This window comes from Argentina anserina, chromosome 2, assembly GCF_933775445.1.
Source record: "Argentina anserina chromosome 2, drPotAnse1.1, whole genome shotgun sequence".
NCBI classification, from domain to species: Eukaryota; Viridiplantae; Streptophyta; class Magnoliopsida; order Rosales; family Rosaceae; genus Argentina; species Argentina anserina.
The window spans coordinates 20,974,184-20,987,561 of NC_065873.1; the positions used below are offsets into that span (position 1 = coordinate 20,974,184).

The window sequence follows — 13,378 nt, forward strand, 5'->3', positions numbered from 1 at the left end:
AGGTAGTGTTCTGTGGTGGTTGTGAACTCAATGAGTTAAGATTTCTTTATCGTGTTGCCGATATAAATATGGTACTTGGGTGGGTATCATGTACGACAACTTTTTATGGTTATAATAATATGATCATGAAAGGAGATTATTTTGTTGATTGGAAGGAATGGTAGGTTCGTTATTCTAGCGATACTTTGTGGTGAAGTCATGAAGGTACTATTGTGGATAAAGTATGATTTCGTTGAAAACCAATGTGTGTTGTAAGTAGTAGGCATGTGTTAATCATTGGTTTGACCCATGTTAGGGGGTCGAGAGTTTTGACCATGCGTGGTAGTGGGGACTAGCTCACGACACGAGTATTGTCTATTAAATCGCAAAGGAGTGGTAAACTAGACAAAAGGGTATGTTGACGCCTCTATGCCGAAAACATCATTATAGTTTGGGTGACTCACATGTGGCTGTTAATGTTAGAACATGTGACAGATTGTCTGTTTGGAAGAAGTTGAGGCAATGTAGGATATGCTGAGAGCTTATATGCTGGATATTATAGGTAGCTGGGAAGATCATTTGAGGATCGATTGAGTTACTTACAACAACAGTTACCATTCCAGCATCGGCATGGCACCTTATGAGACTCTTAAGGTAAACCATGTCGATCACCTATCTGTTGAGCCGAAGTTGGGTGTAGTGAGATTTGGCAAGAAAGAAAAGTTGACTCCCAAGTATGATGGGCCCTTTGAGATTCTCGAGAAGGTGGGAAAACTAGCCTTGCCTACTAGCATGTCGGACGTTTACAACGCCTTCCACATTTCCATGATGAGAAAGTAGGTACTAGATGAGTAGCATGTGATCGATCATAACACCATTGAGGTGAAGGAGAATGCCACTTTTGTTTTTCAGCCGGTTTGTATTTTGGATAGATCCACAAAGAAGCTTTGGAGGAAGGAAGTGGAGCTAGTCAAGGTATTGTAGAGCCATCATGAGGAAGGTGATGCATCATGGGAGCTTGGGTCGAATATGAAGACGAGATACCCACAGTTGCTTGTTGAGTGAACTTGAATTTCGCGACGAAATTCCTTTAAGGGAGGTAGAATGTAATAACCCAAATTTTCAATACCATTTCTTTTAATTTATCAGAAATTAAGGGAATGGTAATTTGATTTAATTCACATTTTACGCCTTTTATTTTGTCGTTCGAAGTAGAAATTGGTTTCGAGAGCCAAAGGTGTGTTATTCGATTAAGTTTATTTGACCCAAGAGTTGACTTTTAATCCGTCACTCTTTTCAGGAAACTTCCTTCATGAAAGTCGTAGAGTTCGTAAATACGAATTCGTTTAGTATAAAAGGAAGGAGAGGAGATTAAAAATCAGAAAATCAGTTTTTTTTTCCAAAAATCAGCTCGGGTACTGTTCACCCGACCCAAAAATCTTCTCCGGCCGATTTCTCCACCATCCGACGTCGCCTCGTGTCATACCACCTATCAAACTGACGGGCTCGACGATCTCCATCTTTTGGGCTACGCCTTGCACTCCGGCGACAACCACACACGGTGCAGCAACCGCCGGAAGTTGCTGCTGTGTCGGCGCCGCCTCCTCCGGCCACCATAGCTCGAGATTCTTGGGGGGTTTTGCTTGTCTCAGTCCCAGCAACATTCCCACAAAAGGAATCGAGTCAAATCGAAGTGTAAGTACCCGAATCAAAATTTCAATTTTCTAGTGTTTGTGAATAGTACCAAATTTATGTTCTTCGTTATTTGGACTGTTTAGTCTCGGATTTAGACCTTGGTGTCAACTAGAAAGTTGTTGGAAATGTTGTTTAGGTAGTGCTGGTGAAATTTGGTGATTATTGGTGGCGGGCGGTGAACAGTAACACCGCTTGAATAGTAATTGTGAATAGTGATCGGTAACAGTAACTGTGAACAGTGACGCCGCATGAATAGTGCATGTAAATAGTGATCTGTAACAGTAAATGTGAACAATTATATGGTAAAACAGTAACTGTGAACAGTGTTTTGCAAAAACAGTAACTGTGAACAGTGGTTTAGTAAAAACATTGATTAGTAAACATGAACAGTGTTCTGTGAACAATGTTTTATGAACAACATTTAGCTGTGCTGAAATCGTCACCTGATATTTTAAGTATCATTTTCTAAGCATTTATCGTGCTATTAGGTGACTGACGAAACGAGTGAAGAAATTACTTTCAGGGTCGTGAAAGTTGCACGCAGGAAAGAAGGTGAGTAAAATCTCACATATTTACGAATCTACCCTTGCGGTGATTTCAAGATTTTTGCAAGTTTTAAATATTGAAATACGACATGTATACGATATAGTGGATTACATATATATTGTATAAATGGTAATAAGTACATATATATATATAGTTTGCTATATTATATATTGTTATGAATTCATTGGAATTGGTCATTTCGATGACGAGAATTATATGACGAGCATGTGATTTAATTTGTACAATATGAGGTGTGATTATTGTACGTGATTTTAACATGGAGTTTGTTAAAACATTTTGTCTTCGGACGAGTTTTGTTTTCGAATGAGTTTTGTCTTCGGACGAGTTTTGTCTTCAAATGAGTTTTTGTCTTCGGACGTGTTTATGGAATAAGACATGTATATGATATAGTGAATTATATATATATTGTATAAATGGTAAATATGTACATATATATATAGTTTGCTATATAATATACTGTTATGACTTTATCGTGATTATGTCATTTTGATGACGAGATTTATATATCGAGCATGTGATTTTGATTTGTACAATAGCGGGTGGTTGCCCAATATCGACGGTGTACTACGAGAGGGGTAACAGATGTGTACCAGCATTCTTTAGTACCCGTATTATAAATGCATTTGGGTAACCAGAAGGGTTACTTAATTTCTCACGAGCGCTTCATTTCATATTTCTTTGGGACAACCAGATGGGCCGTCCATTGACTCATGAGTGCATTTATATTTGTTTGATTTGTGGATTTTCATATATATTGATATGCGAGTTATATTTTCATTTTACTCATACTCGCTGTAAAGCTTACCGGGTTTGTGTTTACAATCCCGGTGCACCAGTTCGATGGTGTAATGGATAACTCCGCAGGTGTGGATTAGCGGGAATTGACGGACCGCTCAGAGGACTTGAAGTTATTTATCTCCAGCTTGTGTGGGGATTTTGTGTGACTATCTTGTGAGGTTGTTATGAGGATTATACATTTCCATTTATTATAATGTTGAATTATAATTTAGTTTGTAATAATCGGTTTGACTGAGTTGTATTTTGAACTCAGAGATGATCCGTTGTGGCATTTTAAATGATTTCGATTCGTTGAGATTGTTTGGTGTTTCACGACTTTGAAATTTTGAGTTTTTATACTCGAAATTTTGGGGTCGTTACAGTGTTGGTGTGCATGGCTTGTTAGGTTTTGAAGTAATGCATGGTTGGATGCATATAATTTATGTTTCATGATTATATACTCCTGATCACTCATTAGCTTCTGCAAACTACTTTCTGTGACTGTTTTTGGTTGTGGGATTTACAAGAACAAAACTAGTTACACCATATTTGATCAACCTTGCCTATTCTCGCAGCAACGAATTCAGACAGCACTTTATAGATAAACTGAAACTCCGGCACCAATTGACCTCAAGTCCTCAAATTAAAAGGCAAAAAAAAACGACAAACAGCAGTACAACACTGCCAGATTACAATGCTGCCAGTTTCGGCAATGGAAGCATGAGAAATATCAATGAAAATTACCCACAATAATGATGTCCATTTCTTCTCTTTATATCTCTTCACTTCTCTCTTTGCTTATGGCTGATTGGATCTGTTCCAGAGTTTTCCCCTTTGTTTCAGGTACAAAGAATATCACAAAAACTATAGCCAGACCATTGATTGCTGCATACAGAATGAAGGTACCTGCAGACATAGAGTATGTTTAGCTTCCTCGATCAGTTTGGTAATCTAAATCTTACATCTGTATAATATCAGAAGCAAGTAAATATTTCTATTTACCGTATGTACTCCAACTCATAAGGAAGTTGAAAGTGTAGGAACACAACCATGCACCAAACCAGTTCACCAGCGTGGCTAAGCTTCCCGCCTGCCCTTTAATATTGATGGGGAATATCTGCAGCATGTAGCAGTTACTTTAGATAGGTCACATTATCAAATTATGGATGGATAGATGAGCAAGTCTTGCGAGTATTTTGTACCTCAGACATAATAATCCAAGGTACTGCTCCCATTCCTATTGAAAAGGCTCCTATGAAGATCTGGAAGCAGGAAGTAACAGTTAATAATGAGGATAAGTACAAAGAAGGAGAGAAAGAGAACTTCAAATACCAAAGAGACTACGCTGTGAGAGAGAATATATGTTTCGACAGGTTGATGACTTACCAGTATTCCAGTAACAGCAAGTATAGGAGCAACACTCAAAGCCAATTCCTGAGCCTGGTTCAGAAAGAGTGTTTATTGTCAAAATACTATGGATCAGACAAACCTTAATACTAGAGATACTAGGATCAATGTTTGAAGATTACTGTGAGAAAGAACGCAATTGCAGTCACCGCACAGCCAAGTAGCAATCCTGATGCAGAAGTCTTGAACAAAGAGGAAAGTGTCAGGAATTCCCCAGATGAGAAAGTGAATCTCAGAAAGTCTCAGAAACCAAAACTTTTGTGCACTAATTTACCAAAATCAGAGGCTTTCGTCCAAGCCTATCCATAAAGGATGCACCAATGCCAGTTACCACAACCTGTATAACATAAAAGCATCAGGTTACTACAAGTAGAGACAAATTAACAGACTTAGGGGTACTGTCGGTGATCAATTCAAACCTGGAGAATAGCATAAATTATAGTTCCCACGGTGGAAGAAAATCCTGAAAATTTAAATGGAAAATCAAATTTTGGATTGTTAAACAAAACTACTTGCTTCAAACAAGCAGTTCAGATCATTGCAAAAAGAATCTTATTACCTGCTTGCGTAAAAATATCACTGACATAGAAACAGACACCATTGATTCCTCCCAGTTGTTGAAAGACCATTAAGAAAACTGCTATCTAATACAAAATAATTGATAGCATAGGAGAGTGAACTCAAAAGAAAAGAATGATAAGAATTCTTTCACACATGAATGGAGCAGCAATTACCAAGACTGCTGGCAGGTATCTTCTTTGAAATAAATCTAATAATTTGGCTCTGGGAAGACTGTCAAGAGTTGCTATATATTCCTGTCAATGAAGGGACATAGTATTTCATCAGATATACGACGTTCCAGATGCTCTATAATATGAAGAGATGTGGTTTCGGAATTTTAGACAAGAAACCTGGATTTCTTCTGCTTCAAGAGAGACGTCAACATCTTTCCCGCGAAGTTTCTGCAGTGCAACCTCAAAATCTCTGTGGCGTCCTTTCTTTGCCTGCACGCATGATAAAGATTTTGTGTGCATGAAACCATGAAAATTAAGGGAACAAAAAAAAAACAAAAATTACAAACAATTAAGAAAATAGTAGTTCCTTACCAACCATCTTGGAGACTCGGGAATGAAAAAGAGACCAAAAAGGGTCACAGCACAGGGAATTAGTCCTGCAAATATTAATTCACCACACAAATGAGCCCTCTGTCGCTGTGTTAGGCAGTGTAGGGAATTCTAATTCTTAACTAACAAGCAAAGTTTGTATAAGAAAATCACCTATTAGTGCTAAAGCCCTCCAACTTACTACAAGCCCGATTATGAAGGACACTGACACTCCAGAAACAATCATCAGCTGTGACACAGATACCGAAAGAAAGAGCATTAAGGGAATACAAAGTAATAAGAAATGATCAATCATAATCCCTCTAGCTTGTTGTTGATATTCTAAAAAATTGTTAATACCAGCTTCATTTCTTAAATCTTGTTAACTGTTTACCTGATTTAAAGCGGTTAGTCTTCCTCGAAGATTCTTGGGTGCAATTTCGGAAATGAAAATAGGTACCTTGCATCCATCCAATATTGCATCAAACTTTGTTCATAACATATATACACATAGAAGCTTTAAAGTACTTCCTCATCATTAGTGTAATTCGATTATATTGTAGACTTGTACTCTCATAAGATACTTAAATTATAGATAATAGAGATTACTCACAACATATGAAAAGGCTCCCATTCCATATCCAGTTGCTAATCTCCCAATGTCAAGAGCCCAAGCACCCTTACATAGCATTAAGATGTGGAGCATGAATAAAGTTCGCATATACGAAGGAAAATTTACTTAGTGGGATCAAATTCATTTAGGATACTAACCTCAGCAAAATAAATTGCAAGCCAACCCACAACACAGAAAGCACAGGACATTCTCAAGGCCTGCAGGTAATATGACAGTATAGATATTGTTAGATTGTGATTATCAACGGATACATATTATACTGTAAATTTCCAGAACGAGGGGTGACATATTTACTCAATTCAATTTCATACCCCTTTTCGACCAATAAAATCAGTGATGGGTCCAATTGTGATAGCACCTATCATTGCACCAAATGTGAGAATGGAGCCAAACACTGAGTACTGCATAATGAAGAGAGAAAAATCAAGATAGCAAGTAGGAGTTGTTAATTGAGAAGAAAACTAGCAAAGTTGCAATGGCTCAGCAGCCATGAACTATTCAAATTGGCAAGTGCCAATATCGCAAACTCTCAGAGTTCAGTCATACACTCCAGCTGCAATAAGACCATATAGACATAACGAAATTAAGTTCTCTAATCACTTGCATACCTCAGATGTTGTTAAACTGAGATCTTCCGTGATGGCAGACTGAGTAGGCGAAGAATAACCCACCTGGATGCCAACAAGAGAATGTTATAAAGAACTTTGCTCATGCATAGATCACAGTTGTTCAATATGAACCAATGAAAAGCTAAATAAACATGCCGGGTTGCAGACTAGCACTTACACAGCATCCAAATTCATAAGAACCGCAAACTGCAACAAATGTGCTCAGGTAAACCATCCATTGATCCTCTTTGCTGCTTCCATGACCGGATCCCTCTCCACTACCTCTCATGAGTGGCTCCCTTATGTTCTCCTGCACAACATTCTCCACATCCTCTTTGATCGCCATGTCTCCCCGATTTACACAACTCCCACGACGTATCTGAATCACTACGAGTAGCAAAGAGCAGATTCAAGAAGATGACTTCAGTGAGCAAACTTCTATGACTTATGGAGTCAAGTTATCACTATCCTCTTTATAGACAAACTAACATACACAGATAACACGTTACTCCACTCTATGAAAGGTGCAAACTTATTTACTGAAAGTATAAATTATAAACCTGTAAGTTTGATCTGCAATGACTGACCAGATGATCTGTATATATTAAAGAAACATGCAATTTGACCTGCTCAAGTTTGCTACTACCTGTATGATTGATGTGGTGGACATATCTCTGTCGTTTTCATTTAATAAGGAAACAGATCCAAACTTTCACAGAAGCACGGCAGAAGGAGATCAAGAGATTAATCTTTGTTAAGAAGTCAAACATTATAACAAGAGGACTCCTATATAGGATAAATCTCTCTGTAATCTGTATCCTTAATTTTATTGGTGGAAATTAATTTTCGGGCCGATTAATTGCTAAGGAAAACCTGGATTCCTTAAATTCCATCCACATTTCCCTTTCAATCCCTGTCTATGTGCAGTGTGCATGGGCTGGAGTTGCCATATTAGCTTTAGCAGAAAAGGTTATAAAAATTGAGAAACTTCCTATAATAGAAGCGGTTTACGCTGGAATTGTCTGAACTCGATAAACCTCTGACATGTTATGTTGTTGGACACATAATTTTCTGATTGAGGATCAAACATGATTTCATTTAGTCCACATATACTCCTGGATAGCAGGCTACAATATAATACGCAACTGAATATGCTTAGTCTGTCAGTCATTGAAGTGAACCTACCATTCCATAGCTTTGATCGGTAGGTTGAGCTCACTTGTAGGATTGACAAGAACAAAACTAGAAAAAATATTCACCTATACGATATTTGATCAAAATTAACTTATTTGCATATTTACAACTGACGGATTTTTACTATTTCTGAGAGATGTTTACTATTTCTGGCGAGATCAAATCCCCAGGCTACAAGTAAAGACGGAAAACCCCAGTCAAGTAAATTGACCGAGTTCAATAGACACCTAGGATCACCATGAATCATGATTGATATAGATTCTCTGTATTCAAGAGTCTAGTCCACTTGGGCAACCTAATCGAACTCGAAACCAGAAGACCCAGCAGTGATTTTGGGAAAATGATAGCACGTAATTTACGCACATGGTGGAACAAACAGATATAGACACAGAGACCAAACACCCCAGAATAAAAATAGTGCAGACTCTGAGATTATTCAAAAGTTTAACTAGAAGCCATTTGAGACCCTAGCAATTATTAGAAAATAGAATAAAGTCATGAGACTCTACGGTCTCTTCCTCCTCCTCCTCCTCCTCCTCCTCCTCCTCCTCCTCCATGTAGTTTTCCCTTATCTAAGTAGCAACTCCCCTATACAACATGCACACCTAACAAGCGATTCGATTAAACAGCCAAGATTAAACTCGAAAAGTTCACATCTCAGTAAATTATGCAGCAAAAAGTGGCATCACAATACAAGAAATATTCACTCAAAACGTTGTGGATCTGTCTAGCTATCTAATTCATCTCCAGATATGGTACAAATGTGATACTGATACACTGACATTGTTAGGGGATCGTAACAAAGGACATGAACGGGTCTGATAGCAGAACAATGTGGAAGGTGTTCTAATCTACCTAAAAGAATCAGCTCTATTGATAATAAATCTTTACAGTGGTAAGTTTGGTACAAGTTCACTAGCAACACAATCAGAACCAACAAACAAATTAGTGTGAGCATACCCATTAGTGGAAATTCTCTATCAAAGAGTCGATACTTATCTCTTGCTGGAGTCACCTCCCTTCAGTTGTGGAACTTGAACTTTCTCCGTCTCCCTTATGGTCACGCGGAAGGCTACTTTCAAATGTGTAAGTCTGGAAGCCGGCTGTGCCAGAGAGCTGAATTGAGCCACTGCTGCTGTATCTTCCTATATCATCAATCTCAGCCACAAGGGGAATTGGCCGTTCCGGGATTGAGGGAACTGACAAGTCTGTTTCCAACATTTTTACAACTTGATCCATTGTAGGCCTGGCATACAACTGTGGGTGAGAACATAGAACAGCAACCAGCACATACTTCTCCAGAACTTCAGTTGGACCCTTCTCTGGCATATCTTCAATGACATCCAGCGCTTTTCCTTCACGCACCAAGGACCATGCCCAATCTGTCACAAGTGATGGCTGGTTTTCATTATCAACATGTAGCGCTTTCTTTCCACTCAAAAGCTCAAGCATCACAACACCAAAGCTATAAACATCACTTTTCTCTGTCAACTGCCCATACAATGCATACTCTGGAGCAAGATAACCCATCGTTCCAGCCACCCTAGTACTCAAATGCGTCATCCCCTCAGGCGTAAACTTTGCAAGTCCGAAATCCGCCACTTTGGCCTCAAAATCCTCATCCAAAAGAATGTTATTTGCTTTAATATCCCTATGAATGATTGACGGCTGAGCTCCATCATGCAAATAAGCCAACCCCCTCGCAGTCCCCAGCGCAATCCTCTGCCTTTTCGGCCAACTAAGCTTATTCTCAAACGTCCCAAACAAATGATCATGCAGACTCCCATTCTTCATCAAATCACACACAATAATCCTCTGGTGCCCCACCAAATGCGTAGTCGCAGTACAATACCCTCTCAAAGCCACAAGATTCACATGCCTCACACTCGCAATCACCTCAACCTCGTGCGCGAAATTCGCATCCCCTGCAGCCGAGCAATTCTTGAACCTCTTCAGCGCAACTTCGGAGCCATCAGCCAGCACGCCCTTGTACACATTCCCATAGCCTCCTCTCCCTATAATATTCTCCCTAGCGAAATTCTTGGTTGCCTTACTAATTTCATCAAATGTGAACTTAACCAAAGTAGTACTCCCACTAATCGACTCTAATGCATTACCTAACCCCAGCTCAATTTTCTCATTAGCATCATTCCTTCTCTTCTTAATCATATACTCTTCATATTTATGCCATGCAAACCAACCCCCGCCGATCAAGAACAACAGCCCGAAACCACAAGCGACTAACACAATCACAATCAGAGTCCGTTTCTTCTTACCGGGGCCGGCCACCGTGAAATCGAGCTGGAAGAAGCACTTGGCGTTGCCGTGGTCGGCCGGGCCGTAGGGGTTGGCGAACGCGGCGGCGTAGATGGAGGGGTAGGCGGTGCAGCCGGAGACGTTGCCGGTGGAGTTGCCGGTCAGGTAGGTGGCGGAGAGGCTGGAGAGGCTGGTGGTGCAGGCGGCGCAGGGGGAATTGTTCTCGAGGGACTGGTTGCAGTTGGAGACGACGGCGGCGAGGGCGGTGGGGCCGACGAGGGTTTCGAAGTCGGCTTTGGTGGTGAGGTTCATGCAGCCCTGGGAGATCCAAGAGGTCTGGAAGCCACAGGAGGTGCGAATGTCGAAGCCGGGGACGAATTGATCAGCGAGAGACTGGTAGGCGGACCAGCAGGAGGCAGCGGCGTTGAGAGGGGGGAGGAAGTTGCCGGTGAGCTGGAGGTAGTGGGAGTCGACGAGGCGGAGGCCTTGGATGATGTACTGGCACTCGATTTTGGAGTCGTATTGGCGGCGGTTGGATTCGGCGAACTGCTCAAGGATGGTGAAGTTGAGCGGGCAGGGGACGGTGGCGTTTTGCTGGGAGAGAACTAGTCGAGAGAATAAGGAGAGTGTAGATAGTGAAAAGAGGAAGAAGAGGAGATGGGGCGACATGGTAGAGAGATGGGGATTAGGGTTTCATGGAGGAGGAGGAGTGGGGAGAGTGAGGGGGGAGTAGTCCACGGCCGGAGGAGCAGGTTTGACAGTTGAAGAGGATGATGATGATAGGGTGATGGTAGGGTGACGAAAGAGGAAAGCTTTCTTTTTTGAGTTGTCGTAGGGGGAAGTTGTCGGGTAGCTTCCACTGGATCTTGTTCCAGCCCATTGTGTGTGTGTGTGTTTGTGTCTGTGTTTGGGAACTTGTTAAGTTGAGGCCCAAGTCAAAAATCTCCGAGAGCGGTCGTTTCCGGCGGTCGCTGGTCGGAACTCTAGATTTGTTCTAAGACACATATTAGAACAAGCTCGGATCAACTTCAATAGAAGATATCTAGACTAGTCATGCTGTGAAGAGTAGAATCAAACCTCTTGGAGGCTAGAAAAGATCATAATAGACATTAAGGAGATTGCTACCCACTTTCCTTGTATCAATTTCAAACATGTATTTAGGGAAGCTAATTATGTTGCGGATGTTTTAGTGAACTTAGGGCATAGAGTAGGAGATGCTCAATGGAATGATGGAGTTCCGAATGTTGCAGTCAATGTCGTTGTATTTGATGTTGTAAACATTGGGTGCCCTCGGGCATGTCTATTTAAGTTCTCTTTTTTTGATAAAAAAAAACTTCAATAGCTTATATTAAAGCTCATAATGAGCCTCAAGTATTGGAACAAGATTCTACCAGAATGAGTTTTTATGAAATAATCGGCATTTCAACTGGAAATGTTGAGCCTTCGTAAATATTTTCTTTGACGTTAAATAGAGTAAATATATATGTTGATGTAATTAGTTGTCATTTCTCACAACACCCTCGCTCGTGCAAGATAATTGTTGTATAGAGCTCTTTGTTTTAGTCAACTCAATTTTATCGAATTTGAATAAAAGTGCCACGTTTAAAGCATTCCACTTTACTCGATTATAATTGATTTATGGAAAAAATGTTGGGGTAGAAATGCATGTACAAGTTGAGTCTAGAAGAAGCATCTTCAAAGTATGCTATCTTTTATGCCCTAGAATTATCGTTACTGTACATATATATATATATAATATAGGATTCCATCTTGAGTCCCCAAATTCCAAAACAAATTAAATAACGCAACTATGGAGTAGATATATTGATCCAACGTATTATTGACTAAAACCCAAAATATAAATTATGATCAAAGAAATAGAGTAGTTAGTTCAACATCTGTGTGCCTAACGAACATATTCTACATGCATCACGACTATATATCATGGTCGTTAGGGATAAACGTACATATCATTGTCTATCTTTAATCTATCTAACTATCATCTTATAAGACCATGAACCAATTTTTATTAACAGTTTTGTTCACACGGTCAGTAACTGACCATGAAATTCATGGTCAACTATCATTAGATATAAATTCAAGAGTTGAAAACAAAATAACTTAATTTTTAAAAAATATATCTTTACCTTTATATTTACATCCAAGAGTAGTTGAGCATGAATTTCATTGTCATTTACCAACTGTGTGAACGAGACTGTCCTTATTAATTAGGTAAACTCCTTATTAATTAGGCAAAGCTTAGTTTAGGAAGTTGTAAGAGATCGACCTAACTGATGACGCCCATATGCATGTTAATTATCAAAATGGGATGGAATTCTAGTTTACATAATTGATCATTTCCCAGTCTTACGTAATTGTATACTTCTTTTGGCATCGTAGAAGTGGTAGAACTCTGTAGCTATGCTTGAATTATATTATCAAAAACAAATACTTAATTCAATTCTTCGAAGAAGTGATGAGACGCATATATTGATATATATGTAAAGAAGGATTTGTTGGCGTCGAGGATGGGATGGGGGTTGCCACTTCTGGGGGAGCTTGCTCTATTGGGACTTCAAACTTTAACCTCACTACAACTCTAACTGCTGGCTAGCTTGCAGCCCCATTCCCATTTTCTGAAGCTCTCTTTCAGCTTATAAACCAAAGTACCACCCAACTTGGCTCGAACAATCATCTCGGCATGATATGTGGACCTGGTTACCTGATAAACTAGAATTCTCATCATCAATCATTTCAGTTTATGCTTGTGACTGCCTCAATATGTAGCTAGACTAAGATGTAAAGTTGCAAACCAATGTATATCTCATGGCTTTGATATCATATCATTTCCCCACAAGTTGATTATTGCGTGCGAGTTAATTTACTGCATCACATAAAGGAACTCGATCAGGCCGACTTGTACACGAAAACTATGACATGCAATTCCTTCTCATACAAGAAACAGATCAGAACAGCAATTGATGATATTTGCGGCACAAAATCATCATTAGGGTTCAAATAATATAAGGTTGAGAGGGTCTTCTCTATACTTTTTCTTTGATAATATGTTATTCATGGATCGAAAAGAATTGTATATATCATATGTAAACAATTGAAGAGATCTGGCTGGCTGGCTTCATTTCTTAAGACTTGAGACG

General features: G+C 39.6%; 2 protein-coding genes across 3 annotated transcripts; both read right to left on the reverse strand.

The window, feature by feature from the left end:
- Positions 1 to 3,405: 3,405 nt before the first annotated feature.
- On the reverse strand, positions 3,406 to 8,972 carry LOC126784583 (sugar transporter ERD6-like 7). 2 transcript variants are annotated; one of them, XM_050510049.1, is made up of 19 exons: positions 8,925 to 8,972; positions 6,949 to 7,157; positions 6,771 to 6,833; positions 6,474 to 6,563; positions 6,300 to 6,359; positions 6,142 to 6,207; positions 5,923 to 5,988; positions 5,703 to 5,778; positions 5,532 to 5,596; positions 5,337 to 5,429; positions 5,160 to 5,240; positions 4,985 to 5,069; positions 4,845 to 4,888; positions 4,700 to 4,762; positions 4,548 to 4,607; positions 4,405 to 4,458; positions 4,221 to 4,280; positions 4,021 to 4,135; positions 3,406 to 3,924 (listed from the first exon to the last, which is right to left on the reverse strand). In XM_050510049.1, the coding sequence occupies exons 1-19, from the start codon at positions 8,926 to 8,928 to the stop codon at positions 3,791 to 3,793; spliced, it is 1,488 nt and encodes a 495-aa protein (XP_050366006.1). In that variant the 5' UTR covers positions 8,929 to 8,972; the 3' UTR covers positions 3,406 to 3,790. The 2 variants fall into 2 exon arrangements, with proteins under 2 accessions (XP_050366006.1, XP_050366007.1); XM_050510050.1 differs by lacking the exon at positions 8,925 to 8,972 and adding an exon at positions 7,417 to 7,560.
- Positions 7,057 to 10,965, reverse strand: LOC126784581 (probable LRR receptor-like serine/threonine-protein kinase RKF3). The gene is made up of 2 exons (XM_050510048.1): positions 8,925 to 10,965; positions 7,057 to 7,157 (listed from the first exon to the last, which is right to left on the reverse strand). The coding sequence occupies exon 1, from the start codon at positions 10,887 to 10,889 to the stop codon at positions 8,976 to 8,978; it is 1,914 nt and encodes a 637-aa protein (XP_050366005.1). The 5' UTR covers positions 10,890 to 10,965; the 3' UTR covers positions 7,057 to 7,157; positions 8,925 to 8,975.
- Between the last annotated feature and the right edge of the window lie 2,413 nt (positions 10,966 to 13,378).